The following is a 27,589-nucleotide window of genomic DNA, read 5'->3' as shown; positions in this document are numbered from 1 at the left end:
GGAAATGACAGCAAGCAAAGTTTGCTTGCTTCAGTGAACTAATTCAGTTCTCATGTGTGCACAGCTGATACATGGAAGAAAGAGCAGACTGAACCCAGCTTCTGAAAAACATGGCTCACCTCAGTGACAGTGTTGTACACCTTTTTCCATGCCAGGTTGGACCTGCAGACAGAACACCAGTTCTTGATAAGCGGGATGTTATTGTCAGTGTCTCGCATACATTCCTCAAACAGGTGCCACAATCCTGCTTCCTCCCCAGTGTTAACTGATGCTCTGTCAGTCAAAATGGAAGAGGCATTTTTGAAAATCTTCTGTGTGGCAGTGTCTCCAATCACACCCTTGCAACCCTCTTCAACTGCAGACATGAGGCCCTGCGCCCTGCTCATTGTCGGCTCTTGTGCTCCCAAGAAGTATTGCTCTTCTTCTCCAGATCTGAGAACCACTTTGGCCAATGCATAAATTTTGTCCATGCGTGTCCTGTCTACTGATCCATCACTGCTCAGTGACAGGGCTAGTGTATCCTTGCACAACTTTTTCTGGAGATGCTCCTGGTCACTGTCTACAATGGAAATAATGATGACCATGTGGACTCTCATATTGAAGTTCAATAGGAACATCGTTCAGCAGCTTAGGAGAGTTGAATGAGAAGGCTTGGGAAAACTGGCTGGTAACAACACATGCACGAAAGGAGTGTCCACTCAAGGCGAGTTTTCTGGCATCTCCATACACATGAAACATTAGACCTCCAATCTTGTCAGCCAACTTTTCTGTTGCTTTACTAATAGCTTTGCCCATATTGCTTGCCTGAAGAGCTTCCACTGTGGGGACAGGGTAGAAAGCCGCCAAATGAGCATTTACAGTTTCTTTCCGATAAACTGTCCCTTTTTCCGTGGCTATGGCACGCATTTTTGAAGTATTCAGGAAGATCTTTACAGTGTTCTGGTTGCTGTAGCATGGGATGCATTGAACATAGTGATGTTCTTTTAAGTGCATATCAAAGAAACATGTGCTCTTTTTCCCTTCGCCCTTCAATGATTTTGAGGATGATCCCATCTCTCCAATAGTGATGGCTGTAGTCTGTGGTTGGTCCATGATGCTGCCAGTGCTGTGAACCTCTACATTGTCCTGGTTGCTGCAATGTCCCTTACTTCCAGAGCAAATGGAACGATTGATGCCATCGTCTTGAAGCTCAACATGTGCTGTAGAATTGCCCTTGGTATCTTGTCCATCTCTTGACAACAAGCCATCCTGTGAGGCATTGCTGTCCCTTCCTCTCGGCCATTACTGAACATGGGGGGGGGGGAAACCCACCGAAAAGCATAAAGACAATTATAAAGTCTGGGTGCCAAAAACACCAAAAAGGCAAAAGAACCAATCACAGAATGCAATTATGTACTTGCACTTCTGCCACCAGATTTTGTTCCACCACTTTGTTGTTCGAGTGGGGGAATTTTGGAATTGTTTTGGAACACTCTCTCTGAACTGGGGGTTGTATGTCTGCAACCTGTTCTAAAGCCTAAACTTTTTTTAAAACCAGAATTCCTTGGATTTAGGTAAACAGGAGGGAGGTGTATTGTTTACAGATCCAGTCCATTTTTTGGTAGTAGCTGTTAAGGCCAGCCAGGCTTCGGTGTTGCTCCAGCCCAGGTTTTAGCTAGACCAGGCTGGAGAGCCATGATGGAGTCTAGCGGCAGCCGGCCTTGTACATAACATTACAGCTTCATAATAAATAAGTTTGCTGTACCTCAACTCTTTCCTGGGTGGTTCCTGAATACCATAGATTTTACAGGAGAGGGATCCATCCTCTCTGGCCCTCTCTCCCTTTGGGGCAATGTACCAGACACACAGTTCTGAGGCTTGTATTGGGTTAAGCAAACGAAAGAAATTAACAGCTAACATCTTAGTTTGTGTCCCTACCAACCCTAAGCTTCCAGGATTCTTGCTTTACCTACATCAGAGTCCTTATCCTGAGTCACTCATTTCAGAGACTGAAGCTGCCCCAGGCCCAGGCCGTTTCTTCTAGGAGATCAGAGAATTCAACTGAACCAATCTTAAATTGCCTCTTTGCTCTAGGAGGTCAGAGAAAATGGAGACTCATCAACCTTTTTCTGTCTCCCTCTTCGGCTGTTTCTACACCTGCCTTTTTCCCTGGGATCCTCCCTGTGCATCCAAATGACACACAGGGGATCCCAGGAGCAGGCAGGGACGATCCCTCCATTTGCCTGGGATAATCCTTAGGTGTAGAACGGGCCAATCTGTCTGCTCAGGAACTGACTCAAAAGCCATTCTCATGTCATTAGTCCTGAGAGAAGCTTCTCTCTTGCAAACAAACTAAGTAGCTTCCCTTAACTGCTTTGCTTGCTTGTAAACAGACTAACCTCTTCACTCCCAGGAAATTCCATAGGATTGAAGTGTTCGCTTGGAAGGGTTCCCCTGAGGTGAGGTTTGGGAGTTAAGCAGTTACAATGTCCAAACAGGAGTTGTTAAATCACGTAGTGGGATAGGAAGCCGTCATCTTTGTTCAAACCATGTTGTATAGAGTCCAGTTTCTTGATAATTTCCAGTTCAGCGGTTTCTCGTTGGATTCTTCCTCTGTGGTGTACTTGTTGTAATGCGGTGGTTTTCAAACCAGCAATGGTATGCCCTGGAAAGTTGAAGTGTTCACCCAAAGCTTCTGGGTTCTGTTTGTCTTATGCTTGATTTGTGTCCATTTATTCCTTTGTGCAGAGGTTGACCTGTTTGTCCTATGTAAACTGCAGAGGGTCATAATGTTATTTCTCACCAAAACTAGTAGCACCTTAATCTTAAAGACAGATTGACCGGGCCATAGTTTAAACTTTAAGTTTAAGGTGCTACTAGTGTTGATGATAATTGTCCAGTTGTGAAAGAGAAATAATGTGTTTGGCTGGGGCGGGTGAGGGTGTCTGACAGGGCATTTGTGCAGTTGGAAAATTTGGTTGACCCCCCCTCCCCCTGCAGTGTAGACAACACCAAAGCTAGATTGCTAAAAAAATGTGATTCACTACAAGGCAGCTTCCTTACATTGCTACCTCTTCTTGGGACATTGGACTCCCGTTGCCAGATAAGTGCAAACCCACATACAGCCTTAAGAGATCAGGCGTGGTGAAGGTCCTAAATTTCACAGGAGACTTTTCCGTATTGGCAAAAATATGGTGGCTTATTTGACCAAGCTTTGCTCACCCTCTAAGGCAACCTCCTCCAATCCAGCACCTTCCAGATATGTTGGCTTATGTGGCATTCCCACCTCTCCTCCATAAGAATTCCCCTTCTCTAAAGCCTTTCTCACCCCAAGCAGGAACCCTTCACATTCATCGGTTTCACTGCCAGTAGGACCTTTAAGGATGAGGTCCTACCAACTGTCCTTTATCTGTGAGGAAACACAGACTTTATGTTTTAACCTTATATTCTCCCTTTTTTACCTCCCCCTTACGCAGCCATGAGGAGGCATAGGATTTTATCAACAAATAAAGCTTTATTAATGACAGTAAATAAGTTGTTGAATAATAAACAAATAACTCTTAATGGCTCTATCACTATGTGATTTCTCCCACCAAATACTCTATATTAGTCTATTGTGCGACATCCAGATACAGACATCACAGACTTTCACTGCATACTTGATTCACTCACACCCAACTCTACCAGACCATTTCCCTATCTGCCTCACAAAGGCACACCACACAGTTTATATACTACACCTACACACACACACACACACTTCACCCCCTCCTTCTCACTCTCTCAGCCAATCAGCCCACGCATGCAAATCCACCATTCCCAACCTAGAGCTACTTACCAAACCACAGATCAATAACAAGAATACAGTTATAAACATTAACTCATTATGTACAGATGTGTAACATAACAGACTCCACCTCCCATCACCCCCCAGCCTTTTACCATTCTAGCTGGAGATCTGGAGGGCACCAAGTTGGGGAAGACAGTACTGTGGCGTTACCCCACAATTGATTTTATATTGTATATGGCTGTAGCTAGACCGAAGGTTTATCCCAGGATTGTCCTGGGGTCAAACCTGTTCATCTAAGGCCACAGCTAGACCTAAGGTTTATCCTGAGATCATCCAGGGTTCGCCCCTGCCTGAGCACTGGATCCCCTGTGTGTCACCTAGATGAACAGGTTTGACCCCTGGATGATCCAAGGATAAACCTTAGGTCTAGCTATGGCCTAAGTGCCACACAGGGCATCCAGCGCTCAGGCAGGGACGAACCCAGGATGATCCTGGGATAAACCTTAGGTCTAGCTACGGCCTATGTCTGGCTTAGTATGTCTGGTAAGTATGGAATGTTAGAACTGAGTGGGTGTGGTTTATGATGTAATAGGTAGGGGGAGGAGGAGTATAAAAGGGTGTTTTGTGAGTTGTGGAGGGGGGTGTTTTTTAGGTCTTGTTTTCTTGTGGTTTTTATTTGTAAAGTAAGAAGAGTTTAGATTCTAGGGACTTCGGATTGGTGTAAAGAGAGAGAGGTGGTTGATGTGTGGAGATTTTAGATTAGTCAGGATTGAAAGTATTATATTTTTACTTAAAATCTTTAAATAACAATAAAGTTATTATTATTTTATTAGCTACTAAATACCTTGGCATTATTTACCTGCCTTACAGTTATTAAACACCCACACCAGATTATACCCATAGTATATTTAGAGCAGATCCTGTATTAAACCTGCTTCCCTCATAGCTATGGGAAAGGTTTTAATTAGCCCTCCCTCAGGTTTTCAAGTGGTGGTGCTTGGCCTGAGAAGGGTTTATGCGACAGGCCTAGTGTAAAGGTTTGTTATGTCGCAAGTACCATTTCTGTTATCCAACCAAAAAAAGAGGAGAGAGGGCCAGCTGAGTGCAATGACTGGGCCGGAGCCTGTGCAGGTACAAATAAGGAGCGTTCAGAAATGCTGCCCTTTCGCCTTCCTTTTCACCTGCATATTTATGTTCGCCACCACTGGATTCTAACCTTAAAGTAGCAGGCCAAAATCCAGGCTGGTTGCTGTTTCCCAGCCTGTCAGGAAGACAGAGAACAGAAGCTTGGACAAACCCAAAATGTATATACATTCCTGCCAAATTTTTATGAGCTTCATGTGCTCCTGATTCATTCTCGTTAAGACTAGTAAATGCACCATCACAACCATTTATTTTTACGTCGAGTTTTATTCTTAAGTGGCACCCCCGTAGGTTGGGAGTTCCCTGTCCATTCAGTTCCAGTTTGTCAGATTCTTTTTTTAAACAACAACAACAACAACAACAACAACATACATGTTGAATAAATGTTGATTACAAAGTATCATATCATAACATAATCAATCTTAACATATAAGTGCACCCCCCACCTCGGGATCTCACTCCTGATTCCAAAATCTCATACTTTCTTCTGTTGGCGGTTTCCCACTTCCCTTAGAAAACACAAATATTATTAACTGTTTCCAAATTCCTTCAAAATCATTTGATTTAGCTATACCTCTTCTCCACTTAATATTACAAGTCAATTTATCATTAATAGCTATCTCCCATACTTCTTTATACCATTCTTCAATAGAATATTCCCCTTGAATCTTCCAGTTCCTAGCTACCATCAATCGTGCTGCAGTCAGCAAACTCGATATCAATTCTTTAATTTCTTTTCAGTTTGTCAGATTCGATAATATTGATTTGTTCAGACCATTTGCCATAACGAAAAACCTAGTTTGATGTACAATGTACAAAATGCCAGAATCTACACAGTCATCGAGAGAGAGAGAGAGAGAGAGAGAGAGAGAAACAACAACTTTGGTTACACACGTCCTGCTGCATAGGTGTATATAAAGCCACTTTTTTCAGTTCTATGTTGTCCATTATTGCCGTGGGCTAGTAGACATCCATATTTTTTGTTATCGATTTGATCAAAAACAAACAGTGCCAGCGGAACAACAGATGGAAGGAAGGTAAGTTATGTTTGAATTGTGAAAAGAATCACATGCCCCTACCATCACCGCTCATTTGGCCTTCAGTTACTTACTTCTTGGTAAGAGGGCCGTCCTTTCCATTTGAGGCAAGGGCTGCATCTACATGGAGACACTTTACAATGTGATTCCGTTTAAAACCGCGTTATTGGATTTCCGCCTCCCATGGCACATGCGGCCAATCAAAGCGGTTCTCCTCACAAAAAGAACCGCCTTTGGGTGGCAAACTGTGGGTGGAGCCTTGCGGCATGCACAAGCTTCCTAAAAACACACACAAAATAAACCATAGGCTCCCCCCACCCATCCCCACCCTGCTCTCTTGGCTCTGCTTGTAAGTGTCGTGGAAGCCAATGCCTGAATCGAGGGAGAGGCATTTGTGTGTGAGTGTGCCTGCCCTGCACCTTCCTCTTTCCCGGTGTCCCAGAACAGGAGCAGCTGGGGCCATGGGGGCCAAGCAGGTGGTGCAACCAAGGATCTGCAGTGCCCCTCTCTCCTGGTCGTGGCACTCCTAAGCCCTGGGTGAAGTTATACGAACATGCGCTGCTACGTTCCTCCAGAAAAGTGATATTTCACACCATAGGCTTGCTCCCTCGCTCAGCCCCGTTCTTAAAAGCACTGCACATCAATGCCCCCATGTATGTGCCTGGGAGCACCTTCCTTGCTCCCATGTTTTAAAAATATTGCCAGCACTAACCACTGCTGCCCTGGGCTCACCAAGAGATCAGCCCCACACCAGGAAGCGGTCACCAGCCCAGGGTCATCCCAAAAAAACTCTCGGGGCAGCATGTATGTATGTGTGTGTGTGTGTGTGTGTGTGTGTGTGAGAGAGAGAGAGAGAGAATTAGGAGATTCCAGGGAAAGGCAAAGCGATCTTATCTCTCTCCACTCAACTGCTGCCCCACCAATGGCAAAATAGCTGAGACCAGAGACCAGTCTCCACAGCACCTAGTTGATGTGCTCTGCCACCAAACCCCACAGTATCACTGGTACGGGGTGGTGGGAAATAATCCTCACTGGGGGAGGCAGGGCAGGCTTTCTGTTGGCCATTAGGCTCACTGGGGCCACCCCCTCCCACAGCTTCCGCAAACCTATGGGATATTGCCTTCCGCCCCAGAATGCCCTCAGAGCAGAGCCAGATGGCAGAAGGACAGATGGCAGAAGAGCCCCGCTTTCCTCGCTTGGGCAGGAAAAGTCAGGGTAAGTCCCCAACTTTTATGCTGTGGCTCTTTGGCTCTTTGTGCGTGGCTCCGAATCATCGGCTGCGTCATATAACCGATACAGCATGGATTCGGAGTCACCCCAGTCCCCAGGGCTTCCAGAGCGTACAGACAGCCCCCCAACACAGAGAGCTGTGCTGTTTATAGGCGGTTTTCATCTTCCTAGAAAGGCATCCCAAAAGCAACATGCTGACTTTCTCAGGTGTGTCATTGAAGAAAATGTTTACTTTCGAGCCAGCTAGCTGTTCCTTGAGGCAAAGAAAAAAGACAAAGGAGAGAACATGTCTCATTCATTAAGTTTATTCAAAGGGGAGATGATAGGAGCTATGCATTAACAAACGCACCAAAGCCCCTGGCCCCCGGTCACTGGATGGTGAAACTGTCAGGCTTCACTCCTTCCGTTCCTGTCAGGTCCACCCTTAGCTGACGCGCTGAGTGCTGAGGCCCTCAGGAGTAGCAGCGCAAGCTTACAACACACCTCCAGCTAACATGGCTTTGGAATCTTGTGTCTTTTTGCATCTGGCCACCATGGCTAATTCACACCATTATTTATTTCATTTCATTTATATACCACCCCATAATCAAAGCTCTCTGAGCGGTTTACAACAATTTGTTAAAAAAATACAACATTTTATCATATTACAAAATATGATAAAAACAGTCCATTTAAAAAAAAAAAAAACCATGCAAAATTTAAAACACTTTAAACAACTAAAAATAATTTCAGTGATCATTTTTAAAAAATAATAATAGACCTGTTCAAGACAGTAGACATAAATGTCCCACCATATGCCATTAAATACCTGGGAGACGAGGACAGTCTTAACCTGGCACCAAAAAGATGATGATGATGATGATGATGATGATTTATTTATATAGCACCATCAATGTACATGGTGCTGTGCAGAGTAGAACAGTAAATAGCAAGACCCTGCTGCATAGGCTTACATTCTAATAAAATCATAATGAAACAATAAGGAGGGGAAGAGAATGCAAACAGGCACAGGGTAGGGTAAACAGGCACTGGGTAGGGTAAAACTAACAGTATAAAGTCCAAACAGCATCAGGTTTTAAAAGCTTTAGGAAAAAGAAAAGTTTTTAGCTGAGCTTTAAAAGCTGCGGTTGAACTTGTAGTTCTCAAATGTTCTGGAAGAGCGTTCCAGGCATAAGGGACAGCAGAAGAAAATGGACGAAGCCGAGCAAGGGAAGTAGAGACCCTTGGGCAGGCGAGAAACATGGCATCAGAGGAGCGAAGAGCACGAGCGGGGCAATAGTGTGAGATGAGAGAGGAGAGATAGGAAGGAGCTAGACAGTGAAAAGCTTTGCAGGTCAACAGGAGAAGTTTATATTGGATTCTGAAGTGAATTGGAAGCCAATGAAGAGATTTCAGAAGTGGAGTAACATGGTCAGAGCGGCAAGCCAAGAAGATGATCTTAGCAGCAGAGTGGTGAACAGAAACCAACGAACTGATGTGAGAAGAAGGAAGGCCAGTGAGAAGAAGGTTGCAGTAGTCCAACCGAGAAATAACCAATGCATGAACAAGAGTCTTGGCAGAAGAGACAGACAAAAATGATCGAATCCTGGCAATATTATACAGGAAAAAACGACAGGATTTAGCTACTGCCTCAATATGAGGAATAAAGAAGAGCAAGGAATCAAATATAAAGCCAAGACTACGAGCTTCCTTGACTGGAGTAAGCGTAACATCATTGACAGTAAGAGAGAATGAGAGATGAGGAGAAGGTTTAGGAGGAAAAACAAGCAATTCAGTCTTTGCCATATTAAGTTTCAAACGACGGTGAAGCAACCAAGCTGAGATATCTGAAAGACATGCCGAGATACGATTGTGAACATCAGGAGAAAGATCCGGAGAAGAAAGATATAATTGTGTATCATCGGCATACAGGTGATATTGGAGGCCATGAGATTGAATAAGATTACCCAAGGGCAACATGTATAAAGAAAACAACAGCGGACCAAGCACCGAGCCTTGCGGAACCCCTACTGAAAGGGGAAAAGAAGAAGACGAGCTGCCATTAGCCAACACGCTGAAAGAGCGACCCGCTAGATGACAGTGTTGGTGTCAGGTGGGCCTCTGTGGAGAGATCATTCCATAGTTGGGTTGTGTGGCACCACTGAGAAGTTCCTCTTCCATGTTGCCACCTTCTGTGCCTCTCTTGAAGGTTGGACTTGGAGGAAGGCCTCAGATGTTGATTGTACTGTCCAGGAGCAACAGTTGTTATTTGTTGGTCTTCAGGAGAGAGGATAACCTATGCTAGCAAAGAGGATCATCCAATTTCCCCCCTGATTTTTAATATGGGATAAAAGTACTTTTAAGAACATGAGAAGTGCCATGCTGGATCAGACCAAGGGTCCATCTAGTCCAGCACTCTGTTCACACAGTGGCCAACCAGCCATTGGCCAGGGATGAACAAGCAGGACATGGTGCAACAGCACCTTCCCACCCATGTTCCCCAGCAACTGGTGCACACAGGCTTAGTGCCTCGAATACTGGAGAGAGCACACAACCATCAGGGCTAGTAGCCATTGATAGCTTTAGCCTCCAGGAATTTATCCAACCCTCTTTTAAAGCCATCCAAATTGGTAGCCATCACTACATCTTGTGGTAGTGAGTTCCATAATTTAACTATGCACTGTGTGAAGAAGTACTTCCTTTTATTTGTCCTGGATCTCCCACCAATCAACTTCATGGGATGACCTCAGGTTCTAGTATTTTGAGAGAGGGAATGTGTGTGGGGAGTCCTGCTCTTTCTCCTTTAATATCTACATGGCCAACAGAAATCAAATAGGTGCTGCTTTCTCCAGCATGACAGCATTCTCTATTTATTTATTTATTTATTACATTTCTATACCGCCCAATAGCCGGAGCTCTCTGGGCGGCTCACAATAATTAAAAACATTCAAATAATTAAAAACATTCAAAATTTTCTGTTAAGGAAAGCTGCTCCTGTTGAACTTCTGCCCACTATGTAGCTATTAAAGGCACAGAACCTCTGTCAAAACAAAAATGTGTGAACACCATCTTCCTTTTATATACTTCCAATAGGGTGACCATATGGAAAGGAGGACAGGGCTCCTGTATCTTTAACAGTTAATTTCAGTAGGTGTCATTTGTATGCATGTAGCACCTGGTGACATTCCCTCTTCATCTCAACAGTTAAAGTAGCAAGACCCCTGCCCTCTTTTGTATCTGGCCGCTCTAGCTAAAGAGGGCAGGGCTCCTGCGGCTTTAACTGTTGTGATGAAGAGGGAATTTCACCAGGTGCTGCATGCATACAATTGACACCTGCTGAAATTCCCTTTTCTCTACAACTGTTAAAGTTACAGGAGCCCTGCCCTCCTTTTCATATGGTCACCCTACTTCCAATTTAATGTAGGAAGCTGAAATGTGAACGATGCTTAAAAGGTTAATGATTATCCAGGCCAGGTCATGTCATCCACTTGTGTCTGGGGAAAATATGCAACTATATGTTTTAAAGATATTTTGTAAAGTAAAACAAGAGGACAATGTTGAAGTGTCTGGATTGCAACCAAGCTGAAGTCGCTTCTCTGTGATCTCTTCTCCCTCTCCCTGCCAGGTTAATGTTTTTACTGGAAGCTACCAATGAATCTGCAACTCTCTCAACGGAAACCCTTGGAGGGAAACAAAATTATTTTACAGTTTGCTTCACAGAAGCCAGGTCTCTGTTCCAGCGTGACCCCCCCTTTTTTTTAACCTGAATTTCCCAGTGCTAGTTTTACAACAGACCTTGGGCTGCAATCCTATAGCTTCATCCCACGTACCTGTTTCCCTCGAATTATCCCCTACAGCGCTAAGCTGTTGCCGTTGTTGTTGTTGTTGTTGCTAGCTAAATCACACCCCAGGCAGCAGCGCTTCTAAGATCCTTTGCATACCAGGAAATGGGTTTAAGGGGGGAAATGTAAAAAAAATCATAAAAAATCGTCAGATGACCCAATCCGATTCAAATTTGGTATGCTTAAAGCTCTCCTTGATATCTATTACTGCACCAATTTTGATGTCTTTATCTTTAAGCATTTGTTTAATTTTTCTTTAAACATATCAAATCCTGCTCCTGCGCCCCCAGTGGCTGCTCGGAAAACAACAAATGATTCGCTCCAAAAGTAGTACCAAAATAGGTCAGATCTTTTGCCTTTGAAGCACAATTAAAGCAGGACGCATGGGAGTACTTCACAATAAAAGCAGATTATAAGCTGGAAAACTTCTGAGTCCTTCACACGCAATTCACAGGGATTGCACAGTATAACGCTCAGGGCTGGCGCCAGACTATATTGCACCCTAGACAGGCATGTTCTGAAGCCTCCGCCCTGCCCACTCCCGCTCCCGGCTTTGAAGCCAGGACACTGGGGTTGGGGGGCAGGGTGGAGGCTTCAAAGCGGCGCGCCTGGAAGTGGCTTCCTGGCGCACCATTCTGAAGCCTCCGCCTCCAACCCCAGCGTCCTGGCTTCGAAGCCAGGAGCGGCTTCTGACCGGGCACTGGCTTCGAAGCCAGGACACTGGGCTTGGGGGGCGGCGGCTTTGGAACAGTGCGCCCGGAAGCCATTCTAGGAGAGCAGCTTCCGGGTGTGCCGTTCGGCACTCTCGTTTGTTCAGTGCTCTAGGCCGCCGCCTGAGTAGCCTCTATGGCAGTGCCGGCCCTGATAACGCTGGTGTGATAAAGCTCGTTGACACCAAGGGTGGCCAACGTGTGGCCCTCAGCTTAATCTCATCTGGCCCTCGGTGTGATTTTAAAAGCCTTCTGTAAGTGATCAGTTCAGACCTATAGCAAAAGTGCAGCCGGCAGTCCAAGGAGGAAAGAGGAGTGGGTGGAGAGAGAGAGAAGGAGAGAGAGAGGGAGAGGGAGAGGGAGAGGGAGGGGGAGAGAGAGAGAGAGAGAGAGAGAGAGAGAGAGAGAGAGAGAGAGAGAGAGAGAGAGAGAGAGAGAGAGGCAGGCCTCATCTACACCAAGCAGGATATTGCACTATGAAAGCAGTATGAAAGCAGTATATAAAAGGCAGGAGCCACACCAAGCAGGATGTAGCGGTATGAAAGCAGTATATGGTATGTGTCCATGGGCCCCAACAGGTTGTCAGTGCTCTTCAATACCGCTATAAAGCAGTAGTGTGAGTCCTGCATTTTATATACTGCTTTCATAGTGCAATATCCTGCTTGATGTAGATGAGACCAGAGATTCATCAGACGAGTGTTTTATCGCACACTTGCTACTGCCCACTTACGGATATGCGTGCGTCCTTTAGACGACATCTACCTCCCATGCGCCTCTCACTCCTTCCACTTGTTTTTCTGACACAAAATAGACGCCTCTAAAATCCACTTTTTTTTTAACAGAATGTGCCGCCATTTCCTGCTGTGTGCAGGAAAAGTGGCACGATAAAAACAGCCCCTGAATGGGCCATGTGATCTTTGTTTACTTCCTTTTTCCTGGCTGGGAGTAGAGAGGATGTAATGAGGGACAGAAGAGGGGGCGGAGAAGCAACAGTAAGGAAACACGATTTCACCCCATGTGATGACGCTCAGCGAGAGAAAAGGAGGTGGGAGAAAGATCAAGAGAAAGAAAAGGGGGTGACTGTAGGGTGGCTCATATGAAGCACCAAAAAAGAGGACATATATCACTAAAAAGGACAAAAGGGAACATTTGTTTGCGTATAATTGTCACACACTAATGTATATGGAAAAAAGCAAAATTAGAACTAATTATTATAGTTTAAATAGAAATACAGCACCAGGTGACTGTCACCAGTGTGCTATCACTACATCATGTGGTAGTGAGTTCCATAGTTTAACTATTTGTTTATTTATTTGTTACATTTTTATACCGCCCAATAGCCGAAGCTCTCTGGGCGGTTCACAAAATTAAAACCACGAAAAGGATAATAAAACAACCAACAGTCTAAAAACACAAATACAAAATATAATATAAAAACCACAACCAGGATAAAACCACACAGCAGAAAGTAATATAGATTAAAATACAGAATTAAAACAGCAAAGTTTAAATTTAAGTTAAATTAGGTGTTAAAATACTGAGAAAGTATGTACTGTGTGAAGAAGTCCTTCCTTTTATCTGTTCTGATTCTCCCAGCGTTCAGTTTCATGGGATGAGCCCAGGTTCTAGTATTATGAAAGAGGGAGACATTTACACATTCTCCACACTATGCCTAATTTGAACACCTCTGTCAGATCACCCCTTACCCTCCCTTATACTAAATATAATACATTCACACATACTATTATATATGTATTTTATGTTATTCGTTCAGTCGCTTCCAACTCTTCGTGACTTCATGGACCAGCCCACGCCAGAGCTTTCTGTCGGCCTTTGCCACCCCTAGCTCCCCCAAGGCCAAGTCTGTCACCTCCAGAATATCATCCATCCATCTTGCCCTTGGTCGGCCCCTCTTCCTTTTGCCTTCCACTTTCCCTAGCATCAGCCTCTTCTCCAGGGCATCCTGTCTTCTCATTATGTGGCCAAAGTACTTCAGTTTTGCCTTTAATACCATTCCCTCAAGTGAGCAGTCTGGCTTTATTTCCTGGAGTATGGACTGGTTTGATCTTCTTGCAGTCCACGGCACTCTCAGAATTTTCCTCCAACACCACATTCAAAAGCATCTATCTTCCTTCGCTCAGCCTTCCTTATGGTCCAGCTCTCGCAGCCATAGGTTACTACAGGGAATACCATTGCTTTAACTATGCGGACCTTTGTTGTCAGTGTGGTGTCTCTGCTCTTAACTATTTTATCAAGATTTGTCATAGCTCTCCTCCCAAGAAGTAAACTTCTTCTGATTTCCTGGCTGCAGTCAGCGTCTGCAGTAATCTTTGCGCCCAGAAATAATAAGGACCAGTCCTCCCCAAACTGGTGACCTCTAGATGTTTTGGACTAGAACTCTCAAAGTTCCTGATCATAGCTCCTGCTGGCTGGGGCTGATGGGAGTTGAAGTCCAAAACACCCAGAGGGCACCAGGTTGGGGAAAGGTTATATAGTCAAGAGGAAGGCTGTTAAATTCATACTGCTTTTCTAGATAATGCTAGTTTTTCTCAAAAAAAAAAAAAAAAAGTGCAGCATTGTCACTGCTTTTGCATGGAATACATAGGTCTTATGCAAGGAAATGTTTCCACTGATGAAATGAAGTCTCACCCATGCTGTTATTTGTCCCTTTAAAATAATCTGCCAGTTCTCTTCTGCACAGGAGTTATGAATAATGTGAATTTAAAACTCTGTGAAGTATTTCTGAAACATATGAAACCCCCCTAAATCCAAGCAAATTAAAATAAAACTTCACAACTGCAAGGGGATAGCCTTATTTTCTGTTCCCCACTAAAAAAATAAATGGCTGAGTGTGCAGACTTTGAAAAGTGTCCATTATTAGGGTGACCATTTGGAAAGAAGGACAGGGCTCCTGTATCTTTAACAGTTGTATAGAAAAGGGAATTGCAGCAGGTGTCATTTGTATACATGCAACACCTGATGAAATTACCTCTTCATCACAACAGTTAAAGCTGCAGGAGCCCTGTCCTCTTTTGTATCTTGTCAAGAGGGCAGGGCTCCTGCAGCTTTAACTGTTGTGATAAAGAGGGAATTTCACCATACATACAAATGACACCTGCTGAAATTCCCTTTTCTATACAACTGTTATAGATAAGGAGCCTGTCGTCTTTTCCATATGGTCACCCTAACCAGTATGGGAGTGCAGAGCATCCAAACCAGGGTTGGGGAACTCAACCCATAGGGTCTCTGCCAATGCTCCTTCCCTGAAGCCCCACCACCAGAAGGCTAGCAGGGATGGGAATCTCCCTTAGAACGCCATGTACCACCATCCCAATTGGGAAGGTGAGTAGTGAGCCAAATACTTTGCTGGCCCACTGCCCTCCCCAATGGGAGAAGGTATTGGACTGGCAAATCCATCCTGACCAGAGTTGGTGCTCCTGCAGCTGATGTCTTAGTGGCCCCTTGATGGCATCTGTCCTGCAGAGGGCTGGGTGGGTCATCTGCCCCTTCCCCACCAGATTTAAGATCTCCGCCCCAATCCAAAAGATTGGGAGGGATGCTAAGGCACAAAATAGCACAGGCAGACGAAGAATTGTGTAGCAATTACTAACTCCATCACAAACAGTAGGTGGCCCTGTGTTCAACATGCCAACAGGAATGAATGCTTCATCTGGGAAAGGAGTGTATATCCCCAGGTGCAAAACAAAGTGCTGTGACTATTTCCACAGCCAAGGAACGGCCTTGGGGGATGTGCATACAAAGCCAATATGTACTGGTGCAAAAAAAAAAAAAAAAAAAACCTACGCAAAAACCAGGCTGTGCGAAACTGCCCTGAGCCACATAAAAGATTACAGCAATCACCTGCTTCCTAAGGATCGAAACCGTACACATTCTCTGCCAGTTCTTTCTGTGATTCAAATGTTTTGAGTTTAGGGGGGAAACAGCTGTAAAGATTTCTCTATTTATTAATTTCCTCTTAGGTTTTGCTTCAGGGTGCCATGTTCTCTATTTTTTCCTGGAAAATTGCACTGCAGGGTACACCAGTAAAAGGAAAAGCCGGTTCCAGCAGCTGTGATTGAATGATAGGCCAACACCGCAGGGCGTGGCGGAAGGTTCAGCAGCACCCTCTTTGTTGCTTACAGATATTCAAGCCCTAGGTAGCCTTCCAGGCACACATGCATGGCAAAGTGGACTATAAAATAAAGTAAAAGTTTACCAGGTGTTGCAGGGTGGACAGCAATGCTGTTGCAAAAAGCAGTGGGAAGGGCACAGCCTGGCACTTCAAAGAGGAGCACCAAGTGAGATGGCTGCAGCCACTGCCATCTCAATTTACCCAGAATGCCCCTGGGCCCAGATGTAGGCTAACTCAAACCCGGAACAAATTCACTACCCTCTGACACTGGAGCCACCAGCCTCAATTGAGTAGATGGGGCTATCCTATAGCAAGTGCTCCAGGGGGCTGCATTTAATGCATATGCTCAGCACCATCTTGGAGGCACTTTTCCACCAGAAAAAAAGACCAAGTACTTCTGAAAAGGAGGTATTTTAGGGGAGGAAACCAACTGAATGTCACTGTGATGCCACCCCTTTGGTCCCCCTTTATTTCTCCTATTACATCAAAGGATCCCAACTATGGGGTGGGTCATCAGAATGCTGCACCCCGACTCTGTGACTCACTGACTCCTTTTGGTCCCACAGCAGCCAGCTCAGCACTCAATATTCCCCCTACTCCTTCACCGCTGCCACCATTGATCACTGTATCCTGCCTCAAGAATCTACTCCAGTTTATGAAACAAAACAAAAAAAAACCCCACCCTTTTAATTAACAATAAGTAAGGTTACGCAGTTACAAAGCTTATGGTTTCATCAGGTTCAATGCTTGTTTGTTACATACAGTTTCATTGGCGATCCAGCCTACGCTACCCACTATTCTGCACTCTCTCCTCCCAATCACTCTGTTCCCAAAATAATAAAAGCCATTGTTCCTACACACTCTCCTTAACAGACAAGCCCTGGATCTTAACTTTAACTTCAGCAGATCCTCACTCCTTCTCACATACAATTCTACTGCTTTTCTTGACTCCTCCCACTCACTACTAACGACCAACCCAGACCTTTGAACCACCAGCCAATCAGCATTCACTTCACATTCTCTCCACTCTCTCCCACCAGATTTAATTACTTACCAACCTGGTGTTTGATTTAAACACTACAAATACTTACATCATATAAATTGGCAACAAACAGTAAAACATCACAGTCATGACCAAGATTATGGATCTATGGAGTTGCTTGCCTGGTCTCAAAGGATTTACCCAAGTCAGCAACTAGATGTTTCAGTAAGTTTTCAGTACCAAGGACAGCAAAAAGGCAGCTTAGATGTTGCTACAAAACCCAACCAAAACTCTGAGCTTGTAAGTACTATAAGTGCTCCTAACCCTTGCCTCCTTTCAGTGGAGTAATTTTATAGGCCCTCTAAGATGTGTCCTGGCTTCTAACCTTATATGCCAATGGCACTTCCTAGCTGATGTGAAATAGGGATATCAGTACTGTCCAGCAAACTCTAAACCACGCCCCATGACAGGTGCTCCTCCCCCTTTGGGACTGGATATCCTGCCCTAGCTGGAAGTCTCACCACCAGAAGGCCTGGCCCAGAAAGAGGTCACCTGATAGGAGTTACATGACCCAGCGGGGTCATGTGCCCCTCTAGGAACTCACCAGGCAACCGAGGACCAATAGGAAGGGTTTTTAGAGACGTAAATCATACAGGTGCAGAAATACCCCCCTAGGGACTTCTAGCTAGGGCAGGATATCCCGTCCCAAAGAGGGAGGAGCACCTGTATGTGGAGTCTTGGGACTGCGTTTCCAAACAACCCCTGCTGTGACTTCTTTCTCTGAGCAAGACACCGGTGCATTGCTTTCCTGTGAGGAAGCAGGGAGAAAGAGAGGCAGAGAAAGACCTACAGCCTGGGAGGAACAGGTCTGCAAGGGCAGGTGGAACACAAATGGGTGAAGATCCTTGTTAGCAGTTGTGGAAACAAAAGTATTTTGGGGATTGTTGCTGCACAAGCTGTCTCTGGGCTCATCTACACCAAGCAGGATATTCCTCTATGAAAGTGGTATGAAAGCGGTATATAAAACGCAGGAGCCACACTACTGCTTTATAGTGGTATTGAAATGCACTGCAGGATCTACACTATGCTTTATAGTGATACTGACGTGCACTGACAACTGTTGGGGCCCATGACAAACCTACACCAAGCAGGATATAGCACTATGAAAATGGTATATGGTATGTGTCAATGGGCTCCAACAGTTCTCAGTGTACTTCAATACTGCTATAAAGCAGCGGTGTAGATCCTGCCTGTTATATACCGCTTTCATAGTGGAATATCCTACTTGGTGTAGATGAGCCCTCCATGAGGGGAAAGTCCTGGGAAAAGGAAGGCAAACAGAAGGAAGATTGGGACTTTGTGTTGGGGGTGGGGGACTTGATAGAGCAACTATACTTTTCATTCCCCCTATTACTAATATGGACATGATGTCGAACCCTGAGCCACAAGGCAGGATTCTCCAAGCCCCTACAGCAACGGTGGGCAGCATGCTGCCATGCCACGGAAATAGATCAACTTTAGCTTGTTCCCAAGCTAAATTTGATCTAACTGCCTCTCCGTAGAGGTTTTGCTACATAATTTTGCTGTGAAACCACCACTTTTTAAAATTGAGCTACAGGGTGGGATTCCTCAGGGCACCAGCAGGCATTTGGGCCACAGGGGGGTCTGGGGTGTGGAATGGCTCCTGGACCCCGCCCCCCTGCAGCTGTTCAGCCCTGCTTTATGGATTGCTCCACATAATTCCATGCTTCCTTCAGCGTCTACTGCAGGAAATAGCAATAAAAGCAAAAATAACAAACAAAGCTATTTTCCCGCATGGAGGAGTACAGTGCTAGGGTTTGTATTCTTGGTTCGGAAAATGCCCACATTGATTTGGTTAATTGATATGATGTAGATAAACCAACTGTCTGCATAAACTAGTAAGCAAGCATTCAAATGTCCAATAGACTCAGATGATCCCTTAGAAAGAAATGGTGGTCCTCCCATATGCTTTTGGCGAGACCCTGGTGGGAACCGCCACCGCGTGGGAAGCTTAGACACCCAATCCCATGCACAGGAGGGAACATTCAGTTTTGTTTGCTCCTCTGTGCAAATGACTTTGGATTAGTTCAAGCCTCTTAGCCAATGGCTTAATCACATCATTGACATCAGCGTTTTGAGATCGTTTTATGTAAAAAGAATTGGAGAGAGATAAAAGCTATAATCAACATCTGCTTATTAAGAGATTTCCCATTCGTGTTGCTAAACCAGATTTACTTTCCCTCCTAGCTCTCCCTTGTAGCTTTATTATGAGTGTGTTTCCAGGAGCCTGTCCCATCAGCTGTAGCTTGAAAACAGATTACGCATTCTTATGGCAGGCAAGTGGGGAAGGGACCTGTTCTCTAGGCTCTTGTATGTTACATTGATGTGAACTGACAAATGGAATATACTCCCTTGAATTAGTATTGTTGGCTATTGAGCCTGGTAGCTTTCAGCAGGCCGGGGGAGCCCAATATCTTATGTCAGGTTGTACCGAAACCAAATCAGCAGCAGAAATGTAAGCAACATGAGAGAAACAGAAGTCTGAAGGTGAATCCAATGGTGTCCGCTGCCAACAAGATGGACTCAGTTGGCAGAACAGATTTCTCCTCTCCTTGTAACCCCAGTACCCCTCCCCCATCTGGTCCGGTCACTGAGGTCTTCAGAGGGCATGTTCCTAGTGGTTCCTCCTGCACTTAGGGGCATCACCAATGCAATTGACCAAAGCATGGTACTTCAGCACTGGTCAGGTGATCCATGGGACCAATAGTGCTCCACCTGGCCCTATAAAACCTCAGACCCTGGCTTCTCAGTCAGAGCAACTTGCCTAATGTTAGGATGTCCACCCTGACTTGCTAGGGAATTTCCATAGATGATCTCAGAATGTCCTTCCTGACTTGCCAGGAAATTTCCATAGGTGTTCCCAGACAATCACAAGGCTAGGCAGGAACCAATCAGAGCCTAAAATAACCCCCTGAGGGAACAGTGACTTATATATTTCTTTTCATGTTTCCGGTTCTGGCAGCAGCCTGGACCGAAAATGCCCCTGGGGATTGGCAATTGTGAAACAGCAGCAAGAACCAGATTTCTATAGAGATATTGCAGCTGTTTCTGCTATACTTAGAGAACCATTTTGTTCTTTCAATGTATGCAGGTATAAAACCAACCAAGAGACTGAATAAATAAGACAAATCTGGATGAATGGAGGTTTGCCACTGTTCAGCTTTATATATGCTACAATCCAGATTTTTCTGCTACATTTCAATTTCTAAGATTTATGCTCCCAGAGGCATTTATATTGCAGAAGAAAAGAAATAAAATCCAAAAATATGCAATGTAAAATACAAACCAAGAAATGTTTAATAGAATTCTGTTCCCCACATTTCTTTGCCCAAACAAGATTTCGAAGTGGAAACCAAGTTCCCATTATAGAAGCGAAACAAATTGCCGGGGGTGGGGGAGGGAATGCAAGCAATTTGGGGGGTTATTCCATGTTATTGATGTTACTGAGTTCAATGGAATTGAAAAAAGTATCAATTTGGCAAGTTACTGCTTAATATTTTAGTCTTTGAAATTCGCCATCAAGGCTTAAGATGTAGTTTCTTCAAAGTGTACTTAAAGCTGCATTTCATAGGCAAAATATGAAAAGAAAAGAAAAGAAAACATTCAGATTTGACTCCTGAGTGAAATTTTGAATTTGTAGTAAAATTTAGTTTCAGCTCTACAAAACAGTATGAGCATGATCCGAAGATGAGGACTCCATAGTCACATTGATTTCAATGGGAAGAATGTGCATTGAATTAAGTAGGACTTACCTCCAGGACTGTGCTGTTAAGCACATGTTTATTATCTCTCTCACTGAAATAAAATGGAACCCAACAGTGATTCACATTGACTGGATCATGCCCTTTGTTTTCTATATCAGATCAGCACTTAACTATACAAATATTAAAAAGCAGGATGAGATCTGTTACAACAGAGCTGTGAGATTATTGTTCATATACATTGTCCCAGAGAAAAAGGATATATTCCCCTTTGTTGAACTTCTGCCTGGGACTCAGGCGGAGTGTCTTGATTAGACAGGGGGCATGTCTACATGAAGGATTTGCCCTGGGGTGGCTTTGCAGTAGCGGCACGTCATCCACATGATGCAGCTGCCATTGCGAAGCCATCCGGGGGCAAACTCTGGAAACGCCGCTCCAAAAAAGTCGGGCACTTACCCTGACTTTTTTGGCAGTGGAGCCCATGGCACCCCCTGATTGGTCGCCATGGGCAGCCCCGCACCAATGTAAAAGTAAAAACAACAACAACGGGGGGAGGAGAAGAACGGGGCCGTTCCTCCCCCCTTTTAAAAATGTTATTATCTGTATCTGCGCAGCTGCGCAGATACAGATAATAAAAAGAAATGGGATGTGTGTGGAGAGGAACGGGCAGCTAGAGGGAGGAGACGTGGTTCGCAGCTGCACAGATAGATAATAAAAAAATTAAAAAGAAAGGGGGGAGGAACGGCCCCATTCCACTCCACTCCCCCATTTTATTTTTTTTAAAAATTCTTCAGCTGGAAAATTCACACTTGCATTCCTTCCCATGCAGATGCAGGAAAAGAACGTAAGTGTGGGAGCAAGGTGCCTCGCGGTGCCAAAGCACCAACATAAAGATGGGGGCAGGCTCTCTGTATGTGGAGCATACTGGGTTGGCCAGAAAAAAGGTTAGAGCTAGGTGGGTTACATCAGTAGTTGGTACTTAGGCGCATTATTATCCCGCCCTTCCTCCAAGGAATTCAGGGCATCTAAAATTGTGTTAGAGTAGAGATGGGAAAGCTACTGTCATTATAGCAGTGTTGAAAAGAAGTAACTGTTTATTAACACAGGCAAGTTAACAGATTGACATGCCTAATTTCAGTCCCTAGATATTATGGTGCCGTTTACTGGAGCTGATGGTTAAACAAAACAAAAAGTTCCCAGTGAAGAAGAATAGTCTGTGAGCTACTTTTTCCCTCCTTTGTATAAGCTGCTCTCTTTAAAACTCATAAGCTGACACAAAGACGGTGATCTTGGAGACATGCTTAGCTTGGAAGGTGCGGTCCAGGTACTCTGACATGTCCACCTCCACTTCTATGGTTTGAGGCCCCTGCAGACTCTGCACCAGAATGAGTTCTCCGGTCTGCCGGTCAGAGCGCTGCATCACAAAATGTCCTCGGCTGTTCCCTCCCACGATCCCGAAACGCAAGCTGTCGGGGCCGGGCCGTCCAGGAGCCGAAGCGGTTGCCATGCGGAAAAGTGGGGTGGGAGTAACGAGGTTAGATGGCAGCGGGAGGTAATGGAAGGAGATGGTCTTCGGGGCTTGATGGCATGACCTGCTGTCCATTGGACACGGGTTCCGTTCACACTGACTAAGAAGGGGGGGAAACAAGAAGATTTAGACCAGGGGAAGGATTGGCAGAATCTTAAACAGCAGCATTTGATTCCATTAATGCTTTGAGTTTGATGCGCTATATCTATTTTTATTGTTCCATATGGACAGCAAAGAGCTGTGTAATGAACAGGTGTGTGCCAAAGGCCTTGGCTGTGTATAACCAGGTCAGGGTCAGCATCTAGGATAGGCGCAATGGGGCCACCTGCACAGGAGCTCACACCCCAGCAGGAGACCACAAAGAAGAGCCCCCTTGACTTGCTTCTCCTCTTCAACACTGCAACCTACTTCTTCAACTGCTTCTTGCTCTGTCCCAGACAATTTGATGGTGAGAAGGAGGAGCAGAGTCCTTGCCACTGCTGGGTTGTGGGCCCTTGACACGTGCCCGGCCATACCTACCCATGACACTGGCCCTGACTGTTAGAGCTATACAACAATGGAACCAATGACCTAGGGAGGTCGTGGGCTCTCCCACACTAGAGGCCTTTAAGAGGCAGCTGGACACCCATCTGTCAGGGATGCTTTAAGGCGGATTCCTGCACTGAGCAGGGGGTTGGACTTGCTGGCCTTTTGGGCCCCTCCAACTCTACTATTCTATGATTCAGGTTGGGATTCTGAACTAAAGTCCAGTTTTGTAAAAGTTCATGACATAACATGGGTAGTATCCAAGCGTCCCCCAGCGCTAGCAACAGTGGTGTTGCACTAGGATGAACTAATGATTGTGCGATGTAACTAGCACTTCCTAGGGCGACCGGGGGAGGGGGGGAAATGGCAATTTACTGCCATATTGGTTTACACTAGCATAACATCATTTGCATTAGAATTGAGACCCAGTTGAATACTAGTCCTAGTCATAAACAACATAACCGAAGAGGGCGGCCACGTATCATTGATTGAGACGTTTTCCATGCATACCCTCTAGCTGAGACATGGGGCACTTTAAGTGATTTGTGTCCAGGCTATGTTTCTATTGCTACTCAACCAGCAGTTTTAATTGTGAAAATGTTCATGGTTGTTTCTTTAACAGCTTGATGTATGCAGAAATTGACCGGTTTTTCACAGCATGGAAATCAACATTCTATCACTTGGTTATGTTTGCAGATCAAGCAGCTACAGAAGCTGATTGAAAGGATGGGAATCCTAAGTATGACTAAAATGAGTATATAGTTGAAGTTAGAAAGTCTGCATCACTCCTATTACTGATGGTTTTAAATCTCACTAGTGCCAGTGGGCAATGCAGGCCTCTGAGAGCTGGTTGTGCTAGGACAATGAAGTAGGTGTTTATGGACTGGTACAGTGCATGGGATCCATGGCTAATAATTACTTGCTGTTTGTTATGGTTGCTGTTTTCCTAAATTGCCAGTCAGTCCCTGTTCCTGTGGGATGTGCACCATTACATACATAAGATATTAGTATCCCATTTGAAGCTAGAATAATTGCTCTTTTATTTTTTAATGAGTGCAATTTCAAAATTACTAACCAGTAATTAACTCCTCCTCCCAAGAATTGGAACTGGCAAATTAAGGAGCATTTCAGGAATTGCCCTTAATTATTCAGTTTCTGTTCCCTGTGGGGTGTTCTTGCTTTAATTATTGGTTTCCTGTTTGCAGACAGAATAACTGTTCATTTATTTTAGTTTCTTTTATTTTTTTAACAAGTGCAATTTCACAATTACTAATCAGTTATTAAGCCACTCCCTCCCCATGAACAGGGGACTGGCAAATTAAGGGACATATTAAAAATGCCCTTGCCATAACAAGCAAACAAAAACCCATTAATTAGCTGCTTTAAAAGAAAAGGGCTAAGAGGAGGCTACTAATTAAAGGGACAGTAGCCTTTACAAATCTCACTAGAACTATGCCAATCTACACTGGACAGGTTAGCACTGTAACTGCTACCAAACATTTGCAACAAACCAATTCTGAAAAAAGACAACAGGCTGATGTTATCAAGATTCTCCATAAAACCTGAATGAACAAATTATGTCAAGTCCATACTAAGTGGTCAAACTGGAAGCAGTATTTTTTAAAACCCACACAAAAAACCCCACAGATGTAACTTTTTATCTGTGGCTTAGTGCAGCCTTTCCCAACCTGGCACCCTCCCGATGTGGTGCCCTTCCAGATAATGCCCATAATTCCTAGCCAGCATGGCCAATGACCCATGCAGGTCAGGAATTATGGGAGTTGTAGTCCAGCCCTTCTGGAGGGCAGCCGGTTGAGGAAGGCTGGAGTGTGTCTGGCATGTGAAAATATCAGATTTTCCCTTATGCTTACAATGGTGACGTTTTCACATAGCTGACATTTCCACTAGACTTGGGGCATTCGGAAATGGCGCACTGAAAGCCTCCTCCTGTGTTAATACATGTCGTTCCTCTAGTGCAATTGTGCAATGAGAGTGCACATTCATCGATATCTGCAAAACAAATGAAAATGTGAAAGATAGAGTCCCAGATTCAACGGTTTAGGGTTTGCACGATGTGGCGGAATGCCGCTGGCAGGAGATTCAAACAGGAGCAGAAGAAGCTGCCTTATACTTAGTCTGATCATTGTTCCATCTAGCCTGGTATTGTCTGCACCAGCCTTCCCCGACTTGATAACCTCCAGATGTCTTTGACTACAACGTCCAGCTTTCCTCTCTATTTACCATGCTGGCTGGGTCTGATGCCAACTGACATCGCAAACATCCGGAGGGCATGATTTTGGGGAAAGCTGGTCCATACTGATCATGAAGATGATGATGATTTGTACCCCACCTTATTCCTGATACTGGGACTCAAGGCGGCTTTACAAAATTAAAACATATAAATAGAAATATACAGAAGTTTAAAAATATAATTAAACCTGCTGCAATATTAAAACATTTAAAACATCTAAACTACAATGATTGGCAGGCGCTGTCCTGGGTTTCAAACAGGAGTCTTTCTTTAGCCCACTTGGAGATGCCAAGGATTGAACCTGGGACCTTCTGCATGCAAAGGAGTTTCTTTACCACTTCAGGCATGGCTCGTGAACTAAGAGTTCTGTGCAGCCCCAAAGCCTGCCCGCATGAGAGTGAATTACAGAGTAAGTTGCTGGCCTCCCCTCCATAGCATTACATCTCAGATGGCAACGTCCTTGGACAGGGCTTTCCATGGCAGAAGCAACGTTCTAGGGAGACCTTTCCAAGCGGAGGCATCCGATGGCAGGGTTGGGGGAAGGGGTCCCTGTCATTGGGCCGGGAAAACAACAGCTTCAGCCTCCCCTTACTGGGGACGAGCATGAAACAGCTGCACAGGTGTCTCCAAGGCATCTTTCCAGGTGCTTCTGCTGGATTGTGCCCACTATCATCAACATAATTGGCTTTCTCTGACACTTGTTTCCATTTCATGAAATTCGTACAAGCCATGGCATTGTTTACAAAAAGTAACAGCCTCCATGGGATGGCTTTTTCATGTGCCAGCCATAATGCAGAACAGTTTGCCAGGTGGAGTCTCAAAGCCACCGCCAGATCTTAGTGGATATTGTATCATATTCTTAGTGGATTGTTTCAATGGAAATTCTCCAAGCATTTGAAATTAGGGATAGCCAAATCTGTCATATTCGATTCCACTCAGTTTCTTGTTTTTCCAGCATTATGTTCATTCTATCCCATTTCTGCATCAGTTTGTAATTCCTCCAACCCGAAAGTCCACATGGAAATTCATACATAGTTTTTGTGCGCATTTCTCATAATATTCACATTTTTGTATGCACTTTTTTAATGCATGCATTTTTTTGCAAACAATTTCCTCCAATATAATGCTTTTTGTGCACAATATCTCCTATTATATGCATTTTTGTAACATTTTCTGATTTGTGAACTGCATCGCAAAATTCAGAAGAGTGTAGATAACACTGTATAACTGCATTATGGTTTGCTGTGTATAGGTCTGGGAGGTGCGGATTTGGTATGTTTGATTTAAAATGTGAACGGTCAGCATTTCTCACCCATCCCTAGTCAGAGCAATCCATCTGGTGAGCCGCTTTCAGCCATAGTGTGGAGCAATAGCCCCACAAACTATTTAATACAGAGGCAGCCTCTGCGTGTGGTGACTATAACATGCGGTCAAGCCTTCAGATAATTAGGTATACAACAGAAACGGTGGTGTCTCTGGAGTCCTGTGCTGTAGCACACAGATCTCAAGTGTCGATGCTGTGAGCTGATTAAAGCTCACCTGCACATATAAATTAGCAGCCTTCTCCAACCTGGTACCCTCCAGATATCTTGGACTACAACTCCCATCATTAGAACATAAGAAGAGCCCTGCTGGATCAGACCAAGAGTCCATCTAGTCCAGCACTCTGTTGACACAGTGGCCAACCACTGTGAACCGCCCAGAGAGCTTCGGCTATTGGGCGGTATAGAAATGTAATAAATAAATAAATAAATAAATAAATAAATAAATAAATAAACCAGATGTCAAGCAGGGAACCACAAGCAGGACATGGGTGCAACAGCACCCTCCCATGTTCCCCAACAACTAGTATATACAGGCTTCCCAGCCAGCATGGGCATAGCCCACAAATGCAAGATGTAGACAAAATCTAATTGGAATTTAACTGTCTCTGTGTGAGGTTGTTTGAAATTTTAGCCCTCCGCTTCATTGAGACTCTATTCCTTAGGGAAAAGGGTAGGTGGTGCCAGCAATACCTCCAACAGTACCTATGAAGGGATCCTGAATGCGACACTTGCAGGCACCTACAAAATTATTTTTTTAAAAAAAAAATCATACATGGTTCTGTATATATGCATAGTAATAGATGCATATGAAATGCATACAGCTTTCTAACAATTGTACATAGGCTTCAACAAAAGCAGACCAAATATCCAAACCAGTATCCATTTGAAGATGGCTTCTAAATGCCATCTGTTCAAATGCTGAAAGTATTGCAAGGTCCTCAATCCATTGCATTACAGGAGGTAAGTGTTTATCGTTCCAATGTTGTAATATTTATCAGTCTTTTAGCTCTCAAAAGTTGCAGAGGATCCATCAATGTTGACCATTTGTTAATTTCTAAGAAGCGCGTAAATAATTTAAAAGAACGGGTGAATACTAAACACTGTTCCAGTATAAAATTTATCTGTATAATAACCTCCTCCCCCAAAGGATTAGATGTATTGCTCTGCAGCAATTAGCCAAATTAGACAATCCCCTATTAAAGAGATGTTGCCAATAAACATGCAACAGATTTTTTAAATTTTTTTTTTGCTGAATAAGATGCAGCCGAAGATCCATAGATGTGACAGGCAGATGCCAAAGCAGTGATCCATTGATTAGGTGTTCTGTGGTGGTGCCCACAGAAGTTTTTAGAAT

At 44.4% G+C, this 27,589-nt stretch overlaps 1 protein-coding gene across 1 annotated transcript in view; it reads right to left on the bottom strand.

Moving 5' to 3' along the window:
• Nucleotides 1-21,486: 21,486 nt before the first annotated feature.
• Nucleotides 21,487-27,589, bottom strand: part of FBLN7 (fibulin 7) — a 37,020-nt gene continuing 30,917 nt past the window's right edge. Inside the window, exons 7-8 of the mRNA XM_063125544.1 lie at nt 24,531-24,669; nt 21,487-22,234 (exon numbers count right to left, since the gene is read on the bottom strand). Coding sequence (XP_062981614.1) covers nt 21,862-22,234; nt 24,531-24,669 — 512 coding nt within the window. The 3' untranslated portion in view covers nt 21,487-21,861. The remainder of the gene's footprint in view (nt 22,235-24,530; nt 24,670-27,589) is intronic.

Source organism: Elgaria multicarinata, chromosome 4, assembly GCF_023053635.1.
Source record: "Elgaria multicarinata webbii isolate HBS135686 ecotype San Diego chromosome 4, rElgMul1.1.pri, whole genome shotgun sequence".
NCBI lineage: Eukaryota > Metazoa > Chordata > Lepidosauria > Squamata > Anguidae > Elgaria > Elgaria multicarinata.
The sequence above is the reverse complement of the archived record's forward strand: the minus strand, read 5'-3'. Positions and strand labels throughout refer to the sequence as shown.